The sequence below is a fragment of the Bos mutus genome, chromosome 2, assembly GCF_027580195.1.
Source record: "Bos mutus isolate GX-2022 chromosome 2, NWIPB_WYAK_1.1, whole genome shotgun sequence".
Lineage (NCBI taxonomy): Eukaryota > Metazoa > Chordata > Mammalia > Artiodactyla > Bovidae > Bos > Bos mutus.
Window position 1 is genome coordinate 58623418 of NC_091618.1, and position 25428 is coordinate 58648845.

At 37.5% G+C, this 25428-nt stretch overlaps 1 protein-coding gene across 1 annotated transcript in view; it reads right to left on the minus strand.

The window, feature by feature from the left end:
- LOC102270392 (sentrin-specific protease 8) overlaps nucleotides 1–24492 on the minus strand; it is a 90707-nt gene extending 66215 nt beyond the window's left edge. Inside the window, exon 1 of the mRNA XM_005897385.2 lies at nucleotides 24249–24492. Coding sequence (XP_005897447.2) covers nucleotides 24249–24492 — 244 coding nt within the window. The remainder of the gene's footprint in view (nucleotides 1–24248) is intronic.
- Nucleotides 24493–25428: the final 936 nt, after the last annotated feature.

Here is a 25428-nt window from a genome sequence, read left to right on the forward strand (position 1 = left end):
AATATTTTAATTCTATATATAGGAGATTAGTTACCATTTTCAATTAATGTGCTATTCCCATGGCTTGGATCCTGAGTCACATAAAGCTTGAAAGAAGTTCCTGGTATTTCGGAACTCAACAGCAATTGAGCAACTGACACAAAAATGGCATTTAATTAACTCTTTCAAGGCAGTGTGGAGAGTGGGAGGTACATGAACTTCAGAATAGAGGAGCTAGGATTATAGGTCAATTAAATCTTGATAAAACTGGGGAAAATGTCTTGGGGTTCAGTCCTATCCTTCCACTTGCAACCTGTGTTACTTTGGGAATTTTTAAAAATTGTTTTAAGTTGATATGTTGAAGTTTTCATTTTGATTCAGTTCTCTGTCTGTCTCTCTCTCTCTCTCTCTCTCTCTCTCTATATATATATATATAGCCACATGAGTGGCAAAGAATCCACCTCCAATGCAGGAGCTGCAGGTTTGATCCCTGGTTCAGGAAGATCCCCTGGAGAAGGAATGGCCACCCACTCCAGTATTCCTGCCTGGCAAATCCCATGGACAGAGGGGCCTGGAAAGATAAAGTCTGTGGAGTTGCAGAAGAGTTAGGCACAACTTAACAACTAAACAATAACAACAGTATGAGATCTTATTTCCCCCAACAGGGATAAAACTTGTGCCCCCTGCAGTGGAAATGCAGAGTTTTAACCACTGGATTTCCAGGGAAGTTTCACTTTGGGATTTTTTTTTTTTTCCCTTAACTTTCACTTTCTCACCCTCCAAATTGTTCTCTTCAGAAGTAGAAATTATGAAATTGAGCTCTAATCCCCTCTCTTTTTATTTTAAAAACTGATATTACAAAAATTCTTGTTTTCTCTCTGAAGCTGTTTGTCCTTATCTACTGGATCATGGGAGAAAAGTTTGCTTAGTCTATTGACATTTGAGTTTGCAAAGGAGAAAAAAAAAATGAATGCAGCATACATGATTAATATTAATAATAACAAGAAAAGCTCCCAGAAAGGTTTCCCACTAATCTTTTATTATTCAGGCTCTGATGCATAATGAACATTCTGAATATTTAATAACTGAAAGAAAGAAAACCAACTGAACATCTTGAGCTGTCATATATATGCATGAGAAAGCTCCTTATCCCATGAAGAGAGAGAACAGACTGGATCTGTCAACGATAAAATATGACATTTTTACACCCCTAGTCAAATGTCACTACGGATTGCAAGTGACATCTTATAACCAAGAACAACTTCCTATAGAATATGAAAAATATAAGCGCTTCTTTCCTTGCTAAGAATTTATATAGAAAGGTCATTGCAGTGCATATAAAATCCCACTGAAGCTGCTTAATGCAATTTCTGTTTTCACTCCAATATCATCAGGTGGTGAGTGTGGGCTTGGTCTAATTAAAAAGCAGATTGTAATTTGCATATGCAGAGACACTGGAAAAGCAGATAAGTGAGGATTTGCTTGGGGGGAAATGGTTGATCAAGCAAGAAATAATGGGGAAATGACAGAACAAAAATTTCTAGGCCTTTGCCCTTTGTAGAAAGGTTGTTTTCTTCTTTATTCTTCTTCCTTTCTTTCTAGATATTCATAGCAAGGTATCAGCATCTCCTTAGGGCAAAGGCATGTTCCTCCAAAACACATAAAGACTTTATGAGATACAAAGTTTTTTTAAGACAATAACATTTTTCCAATTCAATTCACCCTGGAAATAAAATTAGTTTGGTGTACTATGTGAATTGTGGCTTTTTTCTTTCTTTTTATATTCCACATTTTGAATATAACAGAGACTAAGAGAATAGTTGGGGGAAGAGCATAGAACCCCAAAGCAGTTGTTCGAGAATGAAGAAAGTATACATAAAAAAAGTTAGCCTTTCTTTTTATTGGATAAGCTGTTATACTACACTTCTCCTCTCCATTTGTAAACTGTCATGCTGTCAGATGAGTTCTTATTGTTGTATCTTCTTTGCTTCCACTGTGCTCTTATTCCTACCCTAGAAAACAATAAAATTGGTTTCAATATTGTTTCCATTTTTGTCTTCATTAACGTTTATTTATATTTGGCATAATGAAGTTTTCAGTAAAAGATTGACAAGCCCTGAAATCAAGGTTAGAAATCCTCTAAAAAATTACTGCCAAGGGGGATTTCCCAAATATGCTTAAGTTCACATAACCACTGGGTGTTGAGAAAAACTCCTGTTTATCAGTGTGCTGTGACAGACACCAGCATCCCTGGACATCACAACATCTGCTGGCTAACAGGAACTTATTGAGTTCATCAGTCCATTCGCAGATATAAAGTAGTCGTGAAACTAAAGTAGGAAAAATGGAAATCCGTTCTATTATGAATGTTCAAAACTTATTAGGTATATGAAAAGTGCACTATATATTTGTCCACCAATTTTTAAAACCCTGGTACATTTTACTATGATTAAAAGTATTTTCCTTCATTGAACAGAAAATGTGCCTTCCAAAAAGTCATGAGATATTGAAACAAGAGCAAAAATATTACTTATATATTATGTTGATAACCATGACATCACAATGCACATATAAGAAAATACTTTAAATATTAACAGTGATTGTTTCTAGGTGTTAAAATGTGATTTTTTCTATATTTCAGTTTTAATTTATTTGCTATATCCAATTGACTAGATTTTGTGATAATAGAAAAGTTTACCATTTAGAAGTGGCGCACTTAAAATATATTTCAAATCAAATCCTCTAACACTTTACATTATAAAATTTCTGTCTTCAAATATAAAATGAACAAAATCTCCTTAATTTGAACTAAGCTGAAGAGTTTAATGACCAATACTGGCTTTATCATACACTGAGTGTCTGTTTACTCATTTGTTTATTCAACACCATGTCTGAGTGCCTGCTAAATGCCTAGCAAGTTACCAGGCATACTGTAGATACATCACGGATTTTTTTTCTTTTTTTTACACTAAGGCAAAAGAAGAAAAATATGTTAGACACTCTGCTAGAGGGTGAAATTATTGAGATGATCAAGAAAATCCCTCTTGCTTTATTTTGTATATATCTGTATATGTATTCTGATAGCTCAAGGGATTAAAAGTCCAGATATCATTGATTAACTTTGGAAAACTGCAAAATGCATACAGACTACTATATATAAAATAGATTATTGATAAGAACCTACTGAATAGTACAAGGAACTCTACTTAATGGTCCATAATTATCTATATGGGAAAATAATCTGAAAAGGAATGGATACATTATATATAAAACTGACTCACTTTTCTGTACAGCTGAAACTAACATAACATTGTAAATCAACTGTACCCCAATTAATTTTTTAAAGTACCCCTTTTTCTTAAAATATAGAAACTGCAGTTTGTGGCATTTTTCTCTGTCATTTTAGCTGTTACTTCTAACCAATACCTTCATTATGACAGCCCATGGAAAAACAGTATACCAACAGATACAACATAGCTGGGAAAAGGACATTTTTAGAGCAATAACAAAAACAATCATAGTCTCTTCTAATTTATATGCTAAAGCATGCAACTTTTTTGGCCACACCACACCAGATTTCAGGATCTTAGTTCCCAGACCAGAGATTGAACTCAGGCCACAAAGGTGGAAGTTTTGAGTCCTAACCACTATACCACCAGGGAATTCTTAAGACATGCATACATCGTGTCCTCTCAGTAGGTATGTAGCATTATTTCATTTTACAGATAATTAATCTGTAAAATGAAAATTACAGGGAAATTGAGCTTCTTCAGTGGCTCAGTGGTAAAGAATCCTCTTGCAGTGCAGGAGATATGGAGACATGGATTTGATCCCAGAGTTGGAAAGAATTCCTGGAGGAGGAATTCTGGGCAAGATTCCAGTAATCTTGCCCAGAAAATCCCATGGACAGAGGAGTCTGGAGGGCTACAGTCCGTGGAGTCACAAAAGATTCAGACACAACTGAGCAACTAAACAACAGGAACAAAGAGAAATGATATTCTTTTCTAGGTCACATCTATATTAGACCAGCGGTGTGCCCATCAGTCAGCAGTCATCAACGCTGAGGTAAGACCTTCTACCAACAAAAAGATTATGGCTTGTTGATGGCTTAGATGATGGTTATCATGTTTTAGCAATAAATTATTTTTAAATTAAGGTTAAAAAATAGAACTGGAGTGTATAAATCTCTGGAGTCTCTGCTGAGTTCATTTCAGCATCCTCAAGCACATTTGGTATCATAGGATCTCACTAAATGGATTTTAAAGATATTTTTTGACATTTAATATACTCTGAAGTGTACATGTAATGTATACCTAAGGTAGAAAGTATGAAAATAAAATGAACCCATATATCTCCGACATGTTAAAATCTAGAATAGTATCAATAGTTTTGATCTGTTTATCTGAAAGTCTGTAGAGATTCTTGTTATCTCAAACACTTTAAAAAATATAAATAGAATCTAGTTTCGGTTTTAGTCTTTGCTTTATTTTCTTTGTGAGTCAGAAGGTCCACAATATTGTTAAGAGTGGAGTTTGTTGTTGTTGCTATTGTAAAGTCTGTAAGTTGTCTCTTCGCAACCCTGTGGACTGAAGCATGCCAGGCTCCTCTGTCCTCCAAGATCTCCCAGAGTTTGCTCAAATTCATGTACACTGAGTTGGTGATTCTCTCTAACCATCTCATCCTCTGCTTCCCCTTCACCTATAGCCTTCAGTCTTTCCCAGCATCAGGGTCTTTTCCAATAAGTCAGCTCTTTGCATCAGGGGGCTAAGTACTACAGCTTCAGCTTCAGCATTAGTCCTTCCAATCAATATTTAGGTTTAATTTTCTTTAGAATTGACTGGTTTGATCTCCTTGCAGTCCAAGGGACTCTCAAGAATCTTCAGCAACACAATTCAAAAGCATCAATTCTTCAGCATTCAGTCTTCTTTATGGTCCTGTTCTCACATTATAGACTAACTATTTTGAGCTTGAAAATGTATAATTTGCAATGTTCTGAAGGAGATCAGCCCTGGGATTTCTTTGGAGGGAATGATGCTGAAGCTGAAACTCCAGTACCTTGGCCACCTCATGCGAAGAGTTGACTCATTGGAAAAGACTCTGATGCTGGGAGGGATTGGGGGAAGGAGGAGAAGGGGACGACAGAGGATGAGATGGCTGGATGGCATCACTGACTCGATGGACATGAGTCTGAGTGAACTCCGGGAGTTGGTGATGGACAGGGAGGCCTGGCGTGCTGCGATTCATGGGGTCGCAAAGAGTTGGACATGAGTGAGCGACTGATCTGAAGCATGAAAAAAAATTCTATAAAAATTGGGGTTTTAATCATGGCTTAGTTTGAAACTCTGGGCTCCTTAATCTTAAGACAAGTCTTTGTTCTGTAGGCAAAAATGCCAATGTTCATGTTTCATACTTTAAGAGAAAAATTAATAAAACATGTATTGTCAATGTTTTGTTCTTTCATGTGGCTTCATCCCATCTCTTTGAGATGTTAGGTGTTCTCATAGATGGTAGCTTCCTGAATGTATGCTTTTGATGAATTTAGCTGGGTTATGAGTTAAGCTACTGTGACAGAGACTCAAAACAGCTAAGACTTAATGATTAGGCATAGCAGTCCAAGATTAGTGTGGTGGTTCAACAGTGTCAGTGAGCTGGGCTCCTACCATCATGTGACTTCACCATCTGAAATTCCATTAATCCTATGGTCCAGGATGACTCATCATTGTTTCTCTAGTCCTCTAAGAGAACAGAAGAATAAAAGAGGGAAAGCTCACCTGTCTTCATTCAAGAACAGTAGAAGCTACCTATCAAGTGCCCACATATCTTACCAGTAATCACATGGCACACCAAGTCACAGTGAAGTTGGAAAATGCAGTAGTATACTTTCAGCAACATTTGAGAGATGTATTATTATGAAGAAGGAAGATTGAAAAGCAGAGGGTAATCTGTTTTCTTTCTTTGTTTATTACTACATTCTCTATGAGTTCTAAGACACCATGATGCAGAAAATGTAGTGATAAGCAATGAAATATTACATAATACACATGGAGCTTGAAAAGCTACTCCATGACTAAGAGGCAGAGGCTATGGAACTGTTCTTAGGGAATTTCAAGACACTGTGATGCAAAGAACAGTTACACAACCTCTGTGCATCAGCCATGGAGCAACATTTCAAGCTCCAAATATATTATGTAATATTTAATTTTTTTAAAAGTCAGTTTGAGTTCTCGAAAGCCCTATAAAAAGACTGAGTAAGGATTTGAGTGAACATCAGATCAGATCAGATCAGTTGCTCAGTCGTGTCCGACTCCTTGCGACCACAGGAATCTCAGCATGCCAGGCCTCCCTATCCATCACCAACTCCTGGAATTCACCCAGACTCACATCCATCGAGTCAGTGATGCCATCCAGCCATCTCATCCTCTGTCATCCCCTTCTCCTCTTGCCCCCAATCCCTCCCAGCATAAGAGTCTTTTTCAATGAGTCAACCCTTCGCATGAGGTGGCCAAAGGACTGGAGTTTCAGCTTTAGCATTATTCCTTCCAAAAAAAAATCCCAGGGCTAATCTCCTTCAGAAGGGACTGGTTGGATTTCCTTGCAGTCCAAGGGACTCTCAAGAGTCTTCTCCAACTTCTCCAAAAGCATCAATTCTTCGGCGCTCAGCCTTTTCACAGTCCAACTCTCACATCCATACATGACCACAGGAAAAACCATAGCCTTGACTAGATGAACCTTTGTTGGCAAAGTAATGTCTCTGCTTTTGAATATGCTATCTAGGTTGGTCATAACTTTCCTTCTAAGGAGTAAGCATCTTTTCATTTCATGGCTGCAGTCACCACCTGCAGTGATTTTGGAGCCCAGAATAATAAAGTCTGATACTGTTTCCACTGTTTCCCCATCTATTTCCCATGAAGTGATGGGACCAGATGCCATGATCTTCGTTTTCTGAATGTTGAGCTTTAAGCCAACTTTTTCACTCTACAATTTCACTTCATCAAGAGGCTTTTTAGTTTCTCTTCACTTTCTGCCATAAGAGTGGTGTCATCTGCATATCTGAGGTTATTGATATTTCTCCCAGCAATCTTGATTCCAGCTTGTGTTTCTTCCAGTCCAGCGTTTCTCATGGTGTACTCTGCATATAAGTTAAATAAACAGGATGACAATTACAGCCTTGACCTACTCCTTTTCCTATTTGGAACCAGTCTGTTGTTCCATGTCCAGTTCTAACTGTTGCTTCCTGACCTGCATACAAATTTCTCAAGAGGCAGGTCAGGTGGTCTGGTGTTCCCATCTCTTTCAGAATTTTCCACAGTTTATTGTGATCCACACAGTCAAAGGCTTTGGCATAGTCAATAAAGCAGATAAAGATGTTTTTCTGGAACTCTCTTGCTTTTTCAATGATCCAGCGGATGTTGGCAATTTGATCTCTGGTTCCTCTACCTTTTCTAAAACCAGCTTGAACATCTAGAAGTTCACGGTTCACATATTGCTGAAGCCTGGCTTGGAGAATTTTGAGCATTACTTTACTAGCGTGTGAGAGGAGTGCAATTGTGCGGTAGTTTAAGCATTCTTTGGCATTGCCTTTCTTTGGGATTGGAATGAAAACTGACCTTTTCCAGTCCTGTGGCCACTGCTGAGTTTTCCAAATTTGCTGGCATATTGAGTGCAACACTTTCACAGCATCATCTTTCAGGATTTGGAATAGCTCAACTGGAATTCTATCACCTCCACTAGCTTTGTTCATACATAGTTCATTACAAAATGATCCAGAAAGCATTATGAGAATATGGGGAAGTCAATCAGGAAGATTATAAAAGCCAGTAAGTCACCACAGTGGATAATCAGGGTCTGATTCTATTGGAGACTTTCTGAAAAGCTGTGTGGTCTAAACCCTCAATTTGTCCAATAAAGAACAAGGAAGGTAGGGTCATTATTCACCATATTCATCAAATTCCTTTCTTCATTGGTTGAGGTTTGCTCCCAGGAGCTGACTATTAGACAACAGTGCCCTGCCCTGTGTATGAGCCAAACATACTCCCCTGGCCAAAGAACACCATACTGAGACACTGAAGAAGCTGTGCACATGCATATGCAGGTAACCTGGGAAAAAAAAAAAAAAAAAAAGCTGGAGAATTATGAGCAGGGTACCAGCAGTGATTGCTAGAACCCTATAAGATAATATATCTCCATTTTCCCAATAAGGACATTTGATGCTCTTAGAGGTTTTGAACACCTGCAGTGTGGGTTAACTGGGTTCAATCCCTGGCTTAGGAAGATCCCCTCGAGGAAGGCATGGCAACCCACTCCAGTATTTTTGCCTGGAGAATCCCATGGACAGAGGAGTCTGGTGGGCTGCAGTCTGTGGGGTCACAAAGAGTCAGACACAACTGAGCAACTAAGCACAGCACAGCACAGAGTTTTTGAAACTTGCCTTGTTAGGGCCCCCGTAAGACTTCTAACCCTTTCCAATTTACTACATATCCTATGCTTTATATGACTGATCAACTAGAGAGTTCAAAGGCTCTCACTATAAAATCTCTACTCTTTTCTCAGAATTTTGATCCTTCAATATGACTGTGCTGTAAACCCTTGTTTAAGTTTCTCCATTGATCCAAAGATGCTATTCAGTCTTTTTTTCACTCCAAAGCAGCTTCCAGTCCTAAAGCAGCTCTGATTCCATTTCTTCCATTTCCAGAGTCTGTTGGTGGTAATTGCTGCCATGGAATAATTGGTTAATAATGTAGCATTGAGTTGGTTGCTTGCATTTCTTATCCTCTATGAATCTGTACACTGCTATGGGAAGGACCAGTTTGACCTAGAGAAGGCTTAATATAATTTTGGTGCTGAATTTTCTCTGTATTTCTGTTTATAAGCAGAGAAAGTTAGTTGTCTCCACCTTGGGGAACATTCCCCTTAAAGCAGTTGAAGCTGTTTGGATTTTATTTTTCAGAATGAAGAAATGAAGTATATGCATTGTGTGTGCATGTGTGTGTTTCTGTATCCACTTCTAAACTAAATGAAATATGTGGGTCTATTCCCATAAACTAATTTTTTTCCCCATTCAATATATGATGTTACACAGAAGTAACTGAAAGATCGAAGAGAGAACAAAATTTAAACATTTTCCCCAACCAATGAATTTTACCTTTTCTGCCTTTCCTGGGAGACTCCTACCAAATTAGAGGGGGAGGGGAGGAATCTTTTCAAATAAGATATAATATTATATAATAAATAAAAATGTATAATAAATAAAAAAAGATATAATAAATAAAAAAGATGTAATATTATAATATTTCTTCCTTCTTAAACAGAAAAAATACAACAATACTTGCTTGATGACTCAGCTGCATTGTTATTTAACAATCACATTCTCTGTAATTCTCTCTCTCCCAATCCATCTCTCTTTCTCTCTCCAATACAATCTGCCTGGAATGTGTCCATTGTCACATGTGTCCATTGTCACATGGGTATTGTCACCCATGCCCCCTAGCTTTGACCCAGCCCCCGGGCAACTTGGTTGGTTTGTTACATCCTCTGGGTGGTGCTTCTAACCCCTGGCATCAGTTTCATAGGTTTACACTTTATTTCAACAGTATTTATCTCAATTTTAAGTTTATAGTTATATAAATAATTATTTGTGCAACACAAGGTTCCTTCTATATATAAGCCCTATAAGGACAGACCCATATATTCCATTTTCACCACTGTATTTTCAACAAAATGTATGATATAGGGCAATCAAAAAATTTGGCTAGATAATGATTCTGAAATGTTTAGTCTAATGTAAAATAAAAGATAAGAAACTTTTCATTCTTTCACATATTCTTCTATTCAAAAAGGACAGTTTTAAAAATTTGTCATTATTTTAACTACAATATAAACCATAATTCCAAATTCTTTTGGATTTGAGGTCTTATCAAACTTGGATTTTACATATATATCTTCACATGTAAGTGCTAAGTCACTTCAATTGTATCTGACTCTTTGAGACTCTATGGATGATAGCCCACCAGGCTCTTCTGTGCATAGAATTCTCCAGGCAAGAATACGGGAGTATATGTGCCACAGCTTCCTTATCCATTATCTGTGGATGCAGATCTAGGTTGCTTCCATGTCCTGCTGCTGCTGCTGCTGCTAAGTCGCTTCAGTCGTGTCCGACTCTGTGCGACCCCATAGACAGCAGCCCACCAGGCTCCCCTGTCCCTGGGATTCTCCAGGCAAGAATACTGGAGTGGATTGCCATGTCTTTCTCCAATGCATGAAAGTGAAGAGTGAAAGTGAAGTTGCTCAGTCGTGTCCGACTCTTAGCGACCCCATGGACTGCAGCCCGCCAGGCTCCTCCGCCCCTGGGATTTTCCAGGCAAGAGTACTGGAGTGGATCGCCATTGCCTTCTCCCTTCCATGTCCTAGCTATTGTAAATAGTGCTGATTTGTACTGATGTATGGCAAAAACCACCACAATACTTTAAAGTAGTTATCCTCCAGTTAAAATAAATAAATAAACAGAAAAAAAAAACAAACAAACAGAATACTGGAGTGGGTTGCCATGCCCTCCTCCAGGGGATCTTCCCAACCCAGGGATCGAACTCTCTTCTTTTACACCTCCTACATTTGGCCACGTGATGTGAAGAGCGACTCATTTGAAAAGACCCTGATGCTGGGAAAGATTGAGGGCAGGAGGAGAAGGGGACGACAGAGGATGAGATGGTTGGATGGCATCACCGACTCAATGGACATGGGTTTGTGTGGACTCCAGGAGTTGGTGATGGACAGGGAGGTCTGATGTGCTGTGGTTCATGGAGTCACAAAACGTTGGACACTACTGAGCAACTGAACTGAATTGAACATTGGCAGGCAGTTTCTTTACCACTAGTCCCACCATATCTTCATAATCTTACCTTATTTAATGATTTAAATAATGGTTTCACATTGACATTGGGTGATGACACTGCTGTAGTGTTATTAATTCTTCCTAAATGGCTGGATTTTTAATATTTTCCATTTTTTATTATTGTATCTTATCTTGCAATAAGCAATATTTACGTGCATAAACTTTAAATTTTTTATTTATTTATTTAGATCCATTCCTAGAAACAGAGGTCTCTATGTATACAGATATTTATGCCTTTTTTTAGAATTGCATCACTTCATGGCAAATGAATGGGGAAACAATGGAAACAGTGAGAAACTTTTTATTTTCTTGAGCTCCAAAATCATTGAGATAATGACTGCAGCCATGAAATTAAGACACTTGCTCCTTAGAAGAAAAGCTATGACAAACCTAGACAGTATATTAAGAACCAGAGACATTACTTTGCCAACAAATGTCCATCTAGTCAAAGCTTTGGTTTTTCCAGTAGTCAGGTATGGATGTGAGAGTTGGACTATTATAAAGAAAGCTGAGAGCTGAAGAATTGATGCTTTTGAACTGTGGTGTTGGAGAAAACTTTTGAGAGTCTCTTGGACTGCAAGGAGGTCAAACCAGTCAATCTTAAAGGAAATCATTTCTATTCAGTTCAGTTACTCAGTCATGTCTAACTGTTGATTACCCCATAGACTGCAGCACGCAAGTCTTCCCAGGTCCATCACCAACTCCTGGGGCTTGCTCAAATTCATATCCACCAAGTCGCTGATGCCATCCAGTCATCCCATCCTCTGTTGTCCCCTTCTCCTTCTGCCTTCAATCCTTCCCAGCATCAAGGTCTTTTCCAGTGAGTTGGCTTTTCACATTGGGTAGCCAAAGTATTGGAGCTTCAGCATCAGTCCTTCTAAGGAATATACAGGACTGATTCCCTTTTGAACTTAAAAAGCATATTAAAAGACGTGATGTTGAAGCTGAAACTCCAATACTTTGGCCACCTGATGAGAAGAGCTGATTCATTTGAAAAGACCCTGATACTGGGAAAGATTGAAGGCCAGAGTAGAAGGGGACGACAGAGGATGAGATGGTTAGATGGCATCACTGACTCAATGGACATGAGTTTGGGTAAACGCTGGGAGTTGGTGATGGACAGGGAGGCCTGGCATGCTGCAGTTCATGGGGTCGCAAATAGTCAGATACGACTGAGCTACTGAACTGAACTGAAAACATCTTTTTAAAACAATCTCTAAAAACAATGTATCAGATTTTATTTCTCCCCACTATATAGGAGCCCCATTCTCCCTTTCCACTTCCAAGATAAATTAAAAAAACTTTGTCTGTATACCTTCACATTTTTCTCTATTTGTAGAAGTTTGAAAACATAAATATACATAAAAAGAAAGGTGTGTTTGTCCAATTATCCTTTTATTGATTTTTTTTTTTTGCTCAATACTCCACCACGTAAATTAAGGAAGATATAAAATATTATTTGAAACAACTACTATTTCATTGAATAGATTCTCAAAATACATTCTTCTATTAATAGCTATTTTAGATTGTTTCCAAGTTTTATTTTGTTTTTGCCAGTGCAAATAATACTGTATAGAACATTCTTGTACATAAACTGTACTTAACAAAGTGAAACTTTGGAAGTTTCACTTCCAAACTCTCTAAAAAGAGATTTACACAAGTGAGATAACTGAGTCAAAGGCTATCTGCCTGTAAATTTCAATAGATATTGTCAGATTTCTTTCAAAAAATACTATAAATTCCACCTCTTCACTACATGAGATAAAAATAAAAGCAATCATTTTCTGTTCTTGGCAAGCCTAATTGGATGCTGGTAACTTGATTTTTTTTTTTTTTTCATTTCTGACTTGCCAGCTTCCAAATTCTGCCAGTTTTTCTCTGTGTAATTTATTTTTTTTCTCATGAATTTTAGGACCTGTTTTTGTAATTAATATATACCCTTTTATCTGTCATATGGATTGCAAAAAATTTATTAAAATATACTGTTTATATATATATTTTTATTTTTAAATTAATTGATGCAGTAAAATATGCTGATGGACAAATCTCTAACAATCACGGGTCTTATGGCATCGCACAGATGGAAGTCTGCATGTCTATGTCTAAATTTATATATCCTATTTCTAAATATTTGACAGTTATAAAGTATTATAAAATATGCTGCTAAATAAAATATATCCAATCTCTGAATAATATACCTACATAACTACATAGAAAGTCAATTTAAAATTTAATACATACACAATGGCATAAGGACCCCTGGACCACATTACCATGAGGATGGGAGTGATTTCTATTTGTTGGAGTTCTAACAGTCATCCTTTATCATTTTCATTATATATTTTTTCAAATTCTTGGAAGACAAACATTACCTACCAACAAGTAATAATGACTGATAAATTGTTCAGTGTTTTTACTTCTCTCTCTACACCCTCATGCCCTTTCTTTCTTAATTTTTTCTTCCATTTATCAGCTTCTTCTGAATAATGTTGAATAGAGGCCATGATAGTAGTGATTCAGGTGTCTATTCTATTAGATAGTAGTTATCTAACATTTCCTATAAAGTTCTCAACCTTATAAGAAATCATTTTAAAGTGCCATGACTAACACAATGATTGTTGTAGATTTCTGAGATAGACATTTGATCAAGTTAAAAAGAAGGCTTAAGATGTATTTATTTTCTAAAATTTTGAATGCTGAATGGTTGCTTACTTTATCAAAATATTTTTTTGCACCTATTAGGATGATGGTAGAGTCCTGTTATTTTAATATTCTACTGTGTTGTGTAACATTTCTGATTTTGAACATTTATTCACTCTTAAGATAATCATATATTTCTATACATATGCATTTATTTTTATACATTTCCATAAATATGTTTTTAATGCACTTTTTAAGTTAGTTCAGTAAATATTTCTAAGCCTGGCATGTTTTGTGGTTTTTTTTTTTAATTTGCTTTTAAAGGTGTTTGATTGTCCCTTTCGTGGATTTATTTCTGTGATTCTGCCTTCAGTAACCATGAACTCACTTCTTAATGTTGCAGTCTCTCTTAATACAAGTAGAAGTCATTGCTCTAGAGAGCATGGGGGAAATATTTTAAGTATGCAAAAATCCCACTTTATTTGTGACTTAGTCAATTCTGAATTTTACATGTTGTGTGTGTGTATGTATATAACCTCATTTATGGAACTATACTATGTTTTTCTGGTATTAGCTGAAGCAGGAATTGTGACCAGTGACTAAGAACAGAAACTTGAGATTCATCTTGGCTCCACTTAACCCTTGCTCATGTTTCTAATCTGATCTGATCACAGCAGAGAGTTATTTAGTTGACTCCTCAAGCTCTTGTTTTGTCAGTTTCTTTTTGTCTTCTCTGCATTGTTCAAGGTAAGCTTTGCTTTGCAACTAGACATCACAGTTCTGTCTTAACCATAATCTTTCTTCATAAATCTAATGCCAAGAAACAAATATTAATATTTAGGCTTTATGAATTAGTTCATTGAACTGATTCTAAGTATTCCACTAGAAATAAAATACATATTTTAAAATAAGGGCACTAAGAAATTCTTTTTGGATCCTCAGAGATTTTTCTTGCTTATTCATATTCTCCATATTTTTTCTTGTTGTCTTATGTAGCTTTTATTTTCTAGAGTTTATGATAAATTAAGCACTACATGGATGAAGGCATACATTGACGGTCAAATAAATACTTGATGTTCAGTGTCTCAGTCGTGTCTGATTCTTTGTGACCCCAGGGACTACATACAGCACTCCAGGCTTTCCTATCCATCACGAACTCCTGGAGCTTACTCAAATTCATGTCCATCAAGTTGGTAATGCCATCCAACCATCTCATCCTCTGTCGTCCCCTTACCTCCTGCCTTCAATCGTTCCCATCATCAGGGTCTTTTCCAAAGAGTCACTTCTTCACATCAGGTGACCAAAGTATTGGCCTTTCAGCTTCAGCATCAGACTTTCCAATGAATAGTCAGGACTAATTTCCTTTGGGATAGATTGATTTGATCTCCTTTCAGTCCAAGGACTTGCAAAGTCTTCTCCAACACCACAGTTCAAAACCATCAATCCTTTGGGGCTCAGCTTTCCTTATGATCCAATTCTCACATCCATATTTGACTACTGGGAAAACCATAGCTGTGACTAGATGGACCTTTTTTGGGAAAGTAATGTCTCTGCTTTTTAATATGCTGTCTAGTTTGGTCATAGCTTTCCCCCCCCCCCACCCAAGGAGTTGGCTTCGTTTAATTTCATGGCTGCAGTCACCACCTGCAGTGATTTTGGAGGCCAATAAATATATAAAGTCTCTCGCTGTTTCCATAGTTTCCCCACTTAATTGCTATGCCATGATGGGACCAGATGCCATGATCTTAGTTTTATGAATGTTGAGGTTTAAGCTGGTTTTTTCACTCTCCTCTTTCACTTTCATCAAGAGGCTCTTTAGTTCTTCTTCACTTTCTGCCATAAGGGTGATGTCATCTGCATATCTGAGGTTATTGGCAGTTGTCCTGGCAATCTTGATTCCAGCTTGTGCTTCATCCAGCCCGGCATTTCCATGATGTAATCTGCATATAAGTTAAATAAACAGGGTGGCATTATACAGCCCTGATGTACTGCTTTCCCAATTTTGAACCAGTTTGTCACTCCATGTCTGGTTCTAAGTGTTGCTTTTTGACCTGTATACAGACTTCTCAGGAGGCAGGTAAGGTGGTCTGGTATTTCCATCTATTGAAAAATTTTTCACAGTTTGCTGTGATCTACACAGTCAAAGGCTTTAGTGTAGTCAATGAAGCAGAAGTAGATGTTGTCCTGTAATTCTCTTGCTTTTTCTATGATCCGTCGGATGTTGGCAATTTGATCTCTTGTTCTTCTGCCTTTCCTAATCCAACTCGAATATCTGGAAGTTCTCGGTTCACGTACTGTGATCACCTAGCTTGGAGAATTTTGAGAATTACTTTGCTAGCGTGGGAAATGAATGCAATTTTGTGGTAGTTTTAAGATTCTTTGGCATTGCATTTTTTTGTGTGTGACTGGAATGAATATTTTTCCAGTTTTGTGGCCACTGCCGAGTTTTTCAAATTTGCTGGCCTATTGAGTGCTAGCCCCTTTCTTTTATAGGAGTTACAAATATATTGAAAAACATAGTCATGAAATATTCGCTTTGAGATAGAAATTCTAGTATTTAATTATATATAATAATATCTTTGGATGGATAAAATGGATATCTAGGAAAATGGCAGTGAACTAAGAGTTCTTCAATCTGGACTTGGTTTGCACTCTGACTACACATTATGTATTGTAAAATTTGTAAATCCGTTTTTATATTAAATTTTAAATAAAATAAACTTTCTAAATAGAACTTTCAGGCACATAGATGAATAAACATTTCCAACAATTCTACTCCTTTTTCAAACTAACAATTAACAATTTGGAGGATATTCTTTGACATTTTTGTGTAAACTGATATAACTGTTTAAACATGAAGAGTTCTGTTTGTTGTTAGTTTTTACTTTGCTAATAAAGAGTCACATTATTAAATAATCTCATTGCTTCATTGTTTTCTCTAATAATATACCAATGGAAAATTTACAAGGTAATAGTTATTGATAAGTCTAAACCTTGTTAACTAAAAGACATTATAAAATTCAATATTCAAAAGACCTTTAAAATTTGTTGTTTGGTTTTAATACTCAATTTTTCCAACAAACTTACTCAAAATATATCTTTATATATAGCATGTGGTATTTAGGATTGCCATATCAAAGTTTGTCATTATTATTATTTTATTTTAACTTTTCAGATACTGTGAGATAATACCCAAAACATTGTGGTAGTTGACATTTCCACAAGCAGTGGATAAGAGGAACAATATTATCAGCTGGTCCATGATCTGTCTAAATTGTTACAAGCATGATGGATTAAAAATAATATAATTTTTAATTTTAGTTACTATTATGGAGATTTAATATCTTTATTAGTGATTTTGATACCTTCAAAAATCAACTGTATTTCGTGTATCTGTCAACAATATTGTGACATGAAGAAGAGTTGGCACAGCCCAAGGCAAGACAAAACGTGTGCTGTCATCTTTTACACTTTCAATACAAATTTCTGTTGTAAAGAAGAACTAAACAGCCTCTTGACAAATGTGAAAGCAGAGAGTAAAAAAGTTGGCCTAAAGCTCAACATTCAGAAAACTAAGATCATGGCATCCGGCCATCACTTCATGGCAAATAGATGGGAAATCAGTGGAAACAGTGTCTGACTTTATTTTTCTGGGCTCCAAAATCACTGCAGATGGTGATTGCAGCCATGAAATTAAAAGACGCTTACTCCTTGGAAGGAAAGTTATGACCAACCTAGACAGCATATTCAAAAGCAGAGACATTACTTTGCCAACAAAGGTTCATCTAGTCAATGCTATGGTTTTTCCAGTGGTCATGTATGGATGTGAGAGTTGAACTATAAAGAAAGCTGAGAGCTGAAGAACTGATGCTTTTGAACTGCAGTGTTGGAGAAGAGTCTTGAGAGTCCCTTGGACTGCAAGGAGATCCAACCAGTCCATCCTAAAGAATATCAGTCCAGGGTGTTCATTGGATGGACTGATGTTGAATCTGAAACTCCAATACTTTGGCCACAAGATGTGGAGAGCTGACTCATTTGAAAAGAGCCTGATGCTGGGAAAGACTGAAGGCAGGAGAAGAAGTGGATGACAGAGGATGAGATGGTTGGATGGCATCACAGACTCAATGGAGATGGATTTGGGTGGATTCTGGGAGTTGGTGATGGACAGGGAGGCCTGGCATGTTGCGGTTCACAGGGTCGGAAAGTGTCGGACATGACTGAGTGACTGAACTGAACTGAACTGAATACTCTTTGATAATGATGATTGGAAAGGAAATGATTTTGCCATATCAGTAGTTATAGCCCAAATGCCAGATGCTATACTGATATATTTCAGTACACTCATCCCAGGCTATAGATGTTACAACTTCTCAAGTTGTAGTTCTTTGTCATCATAATTTTGAAGGCGGTAAAGGTAAATGGACTGTAGTTATAATGGAGTTCATCACAGTACAATTTAAGTCTTTGGTGTTGGTATGTGTTAATTCTTCCTGAGATAAAACATTGTTTTTCATTTATTCCATTAATCAGATAAGGACAGTTTCAGGAGCCTTTCCTTGATAATTCCTTGCATAATAACTCTTAACTTTCAGAAAATAATTATAAAGTGGAGATGGCAAACGAAGCCAAAAGTTCTTATGTTTTTTTTAAAGACTAATAAAATAGCAAACTTCTGACACAGTCAATGAAAGAACAATAGAGTTAGTTAGAGACAAAGAAACAGAATGTACACACATAAGCACATATGCAAATAGTATTACATATAAAAAGAAGACATATGCTTAACTATGCAGGACATTAAAAAAATACATATGTAATTTCAAAAATATACCAATACATTTGAAAAGTCTTAGAACACTTTACTAAAAATACATAGTAACCAAAATTTGCTCAAAGGGAAATAAACAATATGAATAAACCTAAAAATATCTTCGGCACTCAGCTTTCTTTATAGTCCAGCTCTCACATCCAAACATGACTACTGGAAAATCCATAGCTTTGACTGGATGGACCTTGGTTGGCAGAGTAATGTCTCTCTGCTTCTTAATATGCTGTCTAGGTTGGTCATAGCTTTTCTTCCAAAGAGCAAGCACCTTTTAATTTCATGGCTTCAGTCACCATCTGCAGTGATTTTGGAGCCCCAAAAATAAAGTCTCTCACTGTTTCCCTTGTTTCCCCATCTATTTGCCATGAAGTGATGGGACTGGATGCCATGATCTTAGTTTTCTGAATGTTGAGGTTTAAGCCAACTTTTTCACTCTCCTCTTTCACTTTCATCCACATCCTGTAGTGCAATTGCCTGGACACTCACAGGCAAGTCTAAGTTAGTCTCTTGTGGGATCACTGCTCCTTTCTCCTGGGTCCTGGGGTACACCTTTCTCATTCTTACTCTATTTTTCTAGAAAGAACAGAGAACAGAGAATATTATGACTTGATGAAGACATAGATCAATGGGAGTGCTTTTGTAATTCCTTTGTTAATGGGATTATAGATGTTAATTGCTGCAATTTCTTTGAGTAACTATTTTTTATATTAAAGTTGAAGATACACATCTTCTGTTACCTAGCAATCCATTCCTAAACATATTTCTTAGAGAATTTCATATATGTTTATAAATGAGTTACATATCTTAATTGTTGTTACAAATAACAGTGCTTAAAGTGTGTGTTTATATATGGAAATACTTGTGTATACATTATGTACATATACCCACAGTAACACAGTCATTTTCTTATCAACAGAAGAATGGGGTAAATAGGGGTTTATTTATACAATATGAATATAGTCGGTAAAACTAGAAACACTGAAGTAACAAATGCCAACACGAAGAGTTTGACAAATTTATTGATTGACAAAACATACACAGTAAGTAACTACTTAGATAAACATGAAAGACAAGATATATATAATAAAATATAACATAATTTTATATAGATGTACACATTTACAAAGATAGTATATACATACACATGTGAATAAAGAAATAAAATTCAGATTATTGCTGATTATTAGAAAGGAAAACAATTGTATTTGATGCAACCAGATGGGTATCAGGTACTATAACTGGATTAGAAGTATAATATTTACTTATAAAGCTGAAACAATTTTTTTTTAATTTTATTCTTTATGAGTTTGCTGTATTTCAAAAAATTTTAAAAACTAAATAGGCTTATAACATATACTAGTAGTTTGTGCTGCTCAGTGTGTCACTCAGTTGTGTCCAACTCTTGTGACCCTTTGGACTGTAGCCCAACAGGCTCCTCTGTCTATGGATCTCTTCAGGCAAAAATACTGAAGCAACTTGCCATTTCCTCCTTGAGGAGATCTTAGAGCACTTAAGAAATATGTAATCTAATTTTTATTCTATTCATTATTTTCAACAACATAGCAATTTTCCAAAGTTTAGAATTTTCAAATTACCCTTGTCAGTGTATAAATCCCCCTGAATAGCTTCTGAATAGTGAAATAATTCTAATATATTTGCTGTTGCTATATATCTTGCTGGACAATTATATAGACCATGTTCTGGAATGTTTAGTCCACTGTGTTCAAAGAAAGCTACAAGGAACTAACAGGTGCAATAATGCTTATTAAATTAATTTTAATAAGACGCCATAAATACTAATTTAAAATACATTTTAGAGTAGGAACATGGTTACAGGTATTGAATACATTTTATTCAAATGGTTGTTTATTTACTAAGTTGTATCCAACTATGTTGTATCCAACTATTTTGCAGTCTCATGGGCAGTCTCCTCTGTCCATGAGATTTCCTGGGCAAGAATACTGGAGTGGGTTGCTATTTCCTTCTCCAGGAGATGTTCTCATCCTGGGTATGGAACCCACAACTTCTGCATTGGCAGGTGGATTCTTTACCACTGAGCAACCAGAGAAGTCCCAAGATATAATCAAATTGAAAGTAAAGGTTAGCATCATGATGGTATAAGTTGTCTCTCCTTTTTGTCTTCTCCTTTAAAATCTAAGATTTACCTTTCATTCATGAACAAAAAATGCCTCCTTGGGAGCTTTGAGACCAGCACCATATGCCAAGCTTCTCAGAAGGAGCACTGACCATCCATGCATCAGGAAATAGGATAGACTTTGGTGCAAACTGTGGTACCAGCAGGAGCCTCATCCCCCTTAGCTATATTCAGCAAACACCTGGGGAGCACTGACTTGAGCAAAGAAGGCAGGTTTTTTTTTTTTAGTAGTCTCAGTGTCTAGAGGAGAGGTTCAAATATTCTGTTGGAGGGGTGGAAATGCAAGCTTGGAGGCATAGGAAAGAGTAAGAGAAACTTTACCAGTGTGCCCCTTACCTATGATAGAGCAATGTGGAACTGAACTAGCCTGCCATGACCGCTCCTGTGAGGGAAATGAAGTGTGGTGAGTGCTCAGCTTCACCAGTGTGCATAGTGCTGCAGGGGAAAACTTTTTTGGTACCACAGCACCCTGAGTACAGAGACAAGACCTCCATGACTGGGGAGAAGGTAGGTCAAGAAAGAGGCAAATGAGAACATGAGATGGCATTAAAAGGATCCAGCAGAAAGCATGCCCACAAACTGCTGGGTAAGCATAACTGTCTGAACCCCTTAACTGGCCCAAATTCATAAATTATCAAATCCCTACCTCTCCTCCTTACTACACTGCCAGTTCCTTTCATGCTCTTTCAAGAGTGACAGTGAGAGCAGGCTCCAGTAAATAGTAAGTACATGTAGAAAACAAGCTGAAGTCTTATGGCAAGAATATATGTGTTTTCTGAGCCACTCAGTCCTGTCTGACTCTCTGTGGCCCCTGGATTATAGCCTGGAATTTCCCAGGCAAGAATACCGGGGTGGATTGCCATTTCCTTCTCTGAGGGGATCTCTTAGACCCAGGAAGGGAACCTGTGTCTTTTGTGTTTCCTGCATTGGCAGGTGGGTTCTTGAAGAAAAGAAACTATAAACCTCAGCTGCAATACCACCTTCAAGAAAACAAATCTGAGGTTTCCAGCAACCATCCTGATGAGCTATGAAATCAAGGAAAAACACTCAAGAATTCTGCCACAAGAAGAAGCAAGGGTCATGAAACAACTGTATTGATACAAAATTAGAGAATATCTCAGATAAAATCTGATGTAAGAAGTATCTCCCATCTGAAAAGCACCTAGTAAACACTGTTGGATATGACAACTCTTTCAAATGTCAAACAGCAAAGCAACATTCCAAAGAACATGAAGAATCAAGGAAGTATGGAATCACTAAAAGATATCAATAGTCTTTCAGTAATCAAACCAAATACATGGAAACCTGAGATTTACTCCAAAATAGATTTCTTTGGCCACACCGCCTGCCTAACATGAGAGGTCTTAGTTTGCTGACCAAGGATCAAACCTGTGCCCCCTTCAATGGAAGCTCAAAGATTTAACCACAGGACTGTCAGGAACATCTCAACTCAAAAATATTTAAAATAGCTATCTTGAGGAAAATCAGTGAGCTACAGAAACAAAGTGAAAAAAATACAAACAAAAAACACAGAGACACAAATCAAAGATAATAGAAAATTAATACATGAATAAAATGAGAGATATAGTAAAGATATGTAAATGAAAAACAGATTTTGAATAAAAAAAATAAATTCTGAAACTAAAGAATTTAGTGACTGAAATGATGAATGCAAAAGAGAACACAGACAGCAAAATAGACCAAACAGAAAAGAGAATCAGTGAATTGGACTGTAAGAATTTTGAAACAATCCAGTAAGAGGAGAACAAAGAAAAAGGATGAAAAAGAATACAGAAAGTCTTTGTGATCTATAAGATTCCAACAAAAAAGCAAATATCAGAATCGCTAAAGTCCCAGAAGGAAAGAAGATGGAGAAGGGTGTATAATGTTTATTTAAACAAATAGTGGCTGAGCACTTCCCAAGTTTTGGAAGGAACTTAAATATTTATTTTTCTGAAGTTAATAGATCACTTATAATTTCAATCCAAAATGATCTCCCAGACATGATAATGAAACTGTCAAAAGTCAAAGATTAACAGAATTCCTAAAAGTACCAAGAGAGGGGAAAAAAAAAAAGATTATAACCTACAAAGGAACTGCAATAGACTATCAGAGTTCTCAGTAAAACACCTTACAGGTCAGGAAATAGTGCAATGAGTAAATACATATAGCAACCAAGAATATCCTATCTGGCAAAGTTAGCTTTCGGATATGAAGGAGAAATGAAGAATTTCCCAAATAAATAAAAGCTGAGGGAGTTTATCACCACTAGACCTGCCTTAAAAGAAATGCAGAAATGAGCTCTTCAAGCTAAAAGAAGAACGTGTAATTAGTAATGTGAAAAAAAATGGGAAAATAAACAATACACTAGTAAAGGTGAAAATATATAGTCATTTTGGAAAACTTTAATTCCATAACAGAATGATGAACTGACCTCTTAGCTATAGTACAAATGTTAAAGTATGTTAAAAATAACAATGTGAGTGTGTGCTCAGTTATGTCTAACTCTTTGTGATCCATGGGCTGCAGACCACCAGGCAACTCTATTCATGGAATTTTCCAGGCAAGATTACTGACATGGGTTGCCATTTTTGTTTCCAGGGGATCTTCCCAAACCAGTGATCAAACTCATCTCTCTTGTTTCTCCTGCATTGGCAGGCATATTCTTTGCTACTACTGCCCCTCCCTCAAATAATAATTACTATAATTAGATAATGAGTATTCAGTATAAACGAACAGAGATCATTCTGTCATTTTGGGGATTGCATCCAAGTACTGCATTTTGTACTCTTTTATTGACCATGATGGCTACTCCATTTCTTCTAAGGGATTTCTGCCCACAGTAGTAGATACAATGGTCATCTTACTTAAATTCACCCATTCCAGTCCATTTTAGTTTGCTGATTCCTAGAATGTCGACATTTACTCTTGCCATCTCCTGTTTGACTACTTCCAATTTTCCTTGATTCATGGACCTCCAGTACTCTTGCCTAGAAAATCCCACGGACAGAGGAGCCTGGTAGGCTATAGTCCATAGGGTCACTGAGGGTTGGACAGAACTGAGCGACTTCACATTCACTTTTCAATTTCATGCATTGGAGGAGGAAATGACAACCCACTCCAGTGTTCTTGCCTGGAGAATCCCAGGGACAGGGGAGCCCTGTGGGCTGCCATCTATGGGGTCGTACAGAGTCGGACATGACTGAAGCGACTTAGCAGCAGCAGCAGCAGCATGGACCTAACGTTCCAGGTTCCCAAGCAATATTGCTCTTTACAGCATCAGACCTTGCTTCTATCACCAGTCACATCCACAACTGGGTATTCTTTTTGCTTTGGCTCCATCCCTTCATTCTTTCTGGAGTTATTTGTCCACTGATCTCCAGTAGCATATTGGGCACCTACTGACCTGGGGAGTTTCTCTTTCAGTATCCTATCATTTTGCCTTTTCATACTGTTGATGGGGTTCTCAAGGCAAGAATACTGAAGTGGTTTGCCATTCCCTTCTCCAGTGGACCACATTCTGTCAGACCTCTCTACCATGACCTGTCTGTCTTGGGTGGCCCCACACGGCATGGCTTAGTTTCATTGAGTTAGACAAGGCTGTGATCTGTGTGATTAGATTGACTAGTTTTCTGTGATTATGGTTTGTGTGTCTGCCCTCTGATGCCTCTCACAACACCAACACTTACTTGGGTTTCTCTTACCTTGGACGTGGGCTCTCTTCACAGCTGCTCCAGCAAAGCGCAGCCACTGCTCCTTACCTTGGATGAGGGGTATCTCCTCACTGCCACCTCTCCTGACCTTGAACCTGGAGTATCTCCGCTCAGCCCTCCTGTGCCAGCGCAGCCACCACTCCTTGGACCTGGGGTAGCTCCTCTCGGTCGCCACCCCTGACCTTGGGTGAGGGGTAGCTCTTCCTGGCCACAGCCCCTGACTTCGGGTGGTAGATAGCTCCTCCAGGCCCCCGTCCCTGACCTCAGATGTGGGGTAGCTCCTCTTGGCCATCGCCCCTGACCTTGGACAAGGAGTAGCTCCTCTCCACCGTGCTTCTGCACGGTCCATTGCAGCCAGCACGCTTCTGCCGTGAAGTCCATCATTACTGAGATGGACAGTAATGTCCATCTGTGATGTCATGTACTGTGATTACTGTGATTAAATATCACAGTAATCCAAGTTTATGCCCCAACCAGTAATGCTGAAGAAGCTGAAGTTGAATGGTTCTATGAAGACCTACAAGACCTTTTAGAACTAACACCAAAAAAGATGTCCTTTTAATTATAGGGGACTGAAATGCTAAAGTAGGAAGTCAAGAAACACCTAGAGTAACAGGTAAATTTGGCCTTGGAATACGGAATGAAGCAGGACAAAGCCTAATAGAGTTTTGCCAAGAGAATGCACTGGTCATAGCAAACACCCTCTTCCAACAACACAAAAGAAGACTCTATACATGGACATCACCAGATGGTCAACACTGAAATCAGATTGATGGTATTCTTTGCAGCCAAATATGGAGAAGCTCTATATAAGAGCTTTGTTTTGTCAGCAAAAACAAGACCAGGACCTGACTGTGGCTCAGATCATGAACTCCTTATTGCCAAAGTCACACTTAAATTGAAGAACGTAGGGAAAAACACTAGACCATTCAGATATGACCTAAATCAAATTCCTTACGATAATACAGTGGAAGTGAAAAACATATTTAAGGGACTAGATCTGATAAACAGAGTGCCTGAAAAACTATGGACAGAGGTTTGTGACATTGTACAGGAGACAGGGATCAAGATCATCCGCATTGAAGAGAAATGCAAAAAAGTAAAATGGCTGTCTGGGGAGGCCTCACAAATAGCTGTAAAAAAAAAGAAGCAAAAAGCGAAGGAGAAAAGGAAATATAGACATCTGAATGCAGAGTTCCAAAGAATAGCAAGGAGAGATAAGAAAGCC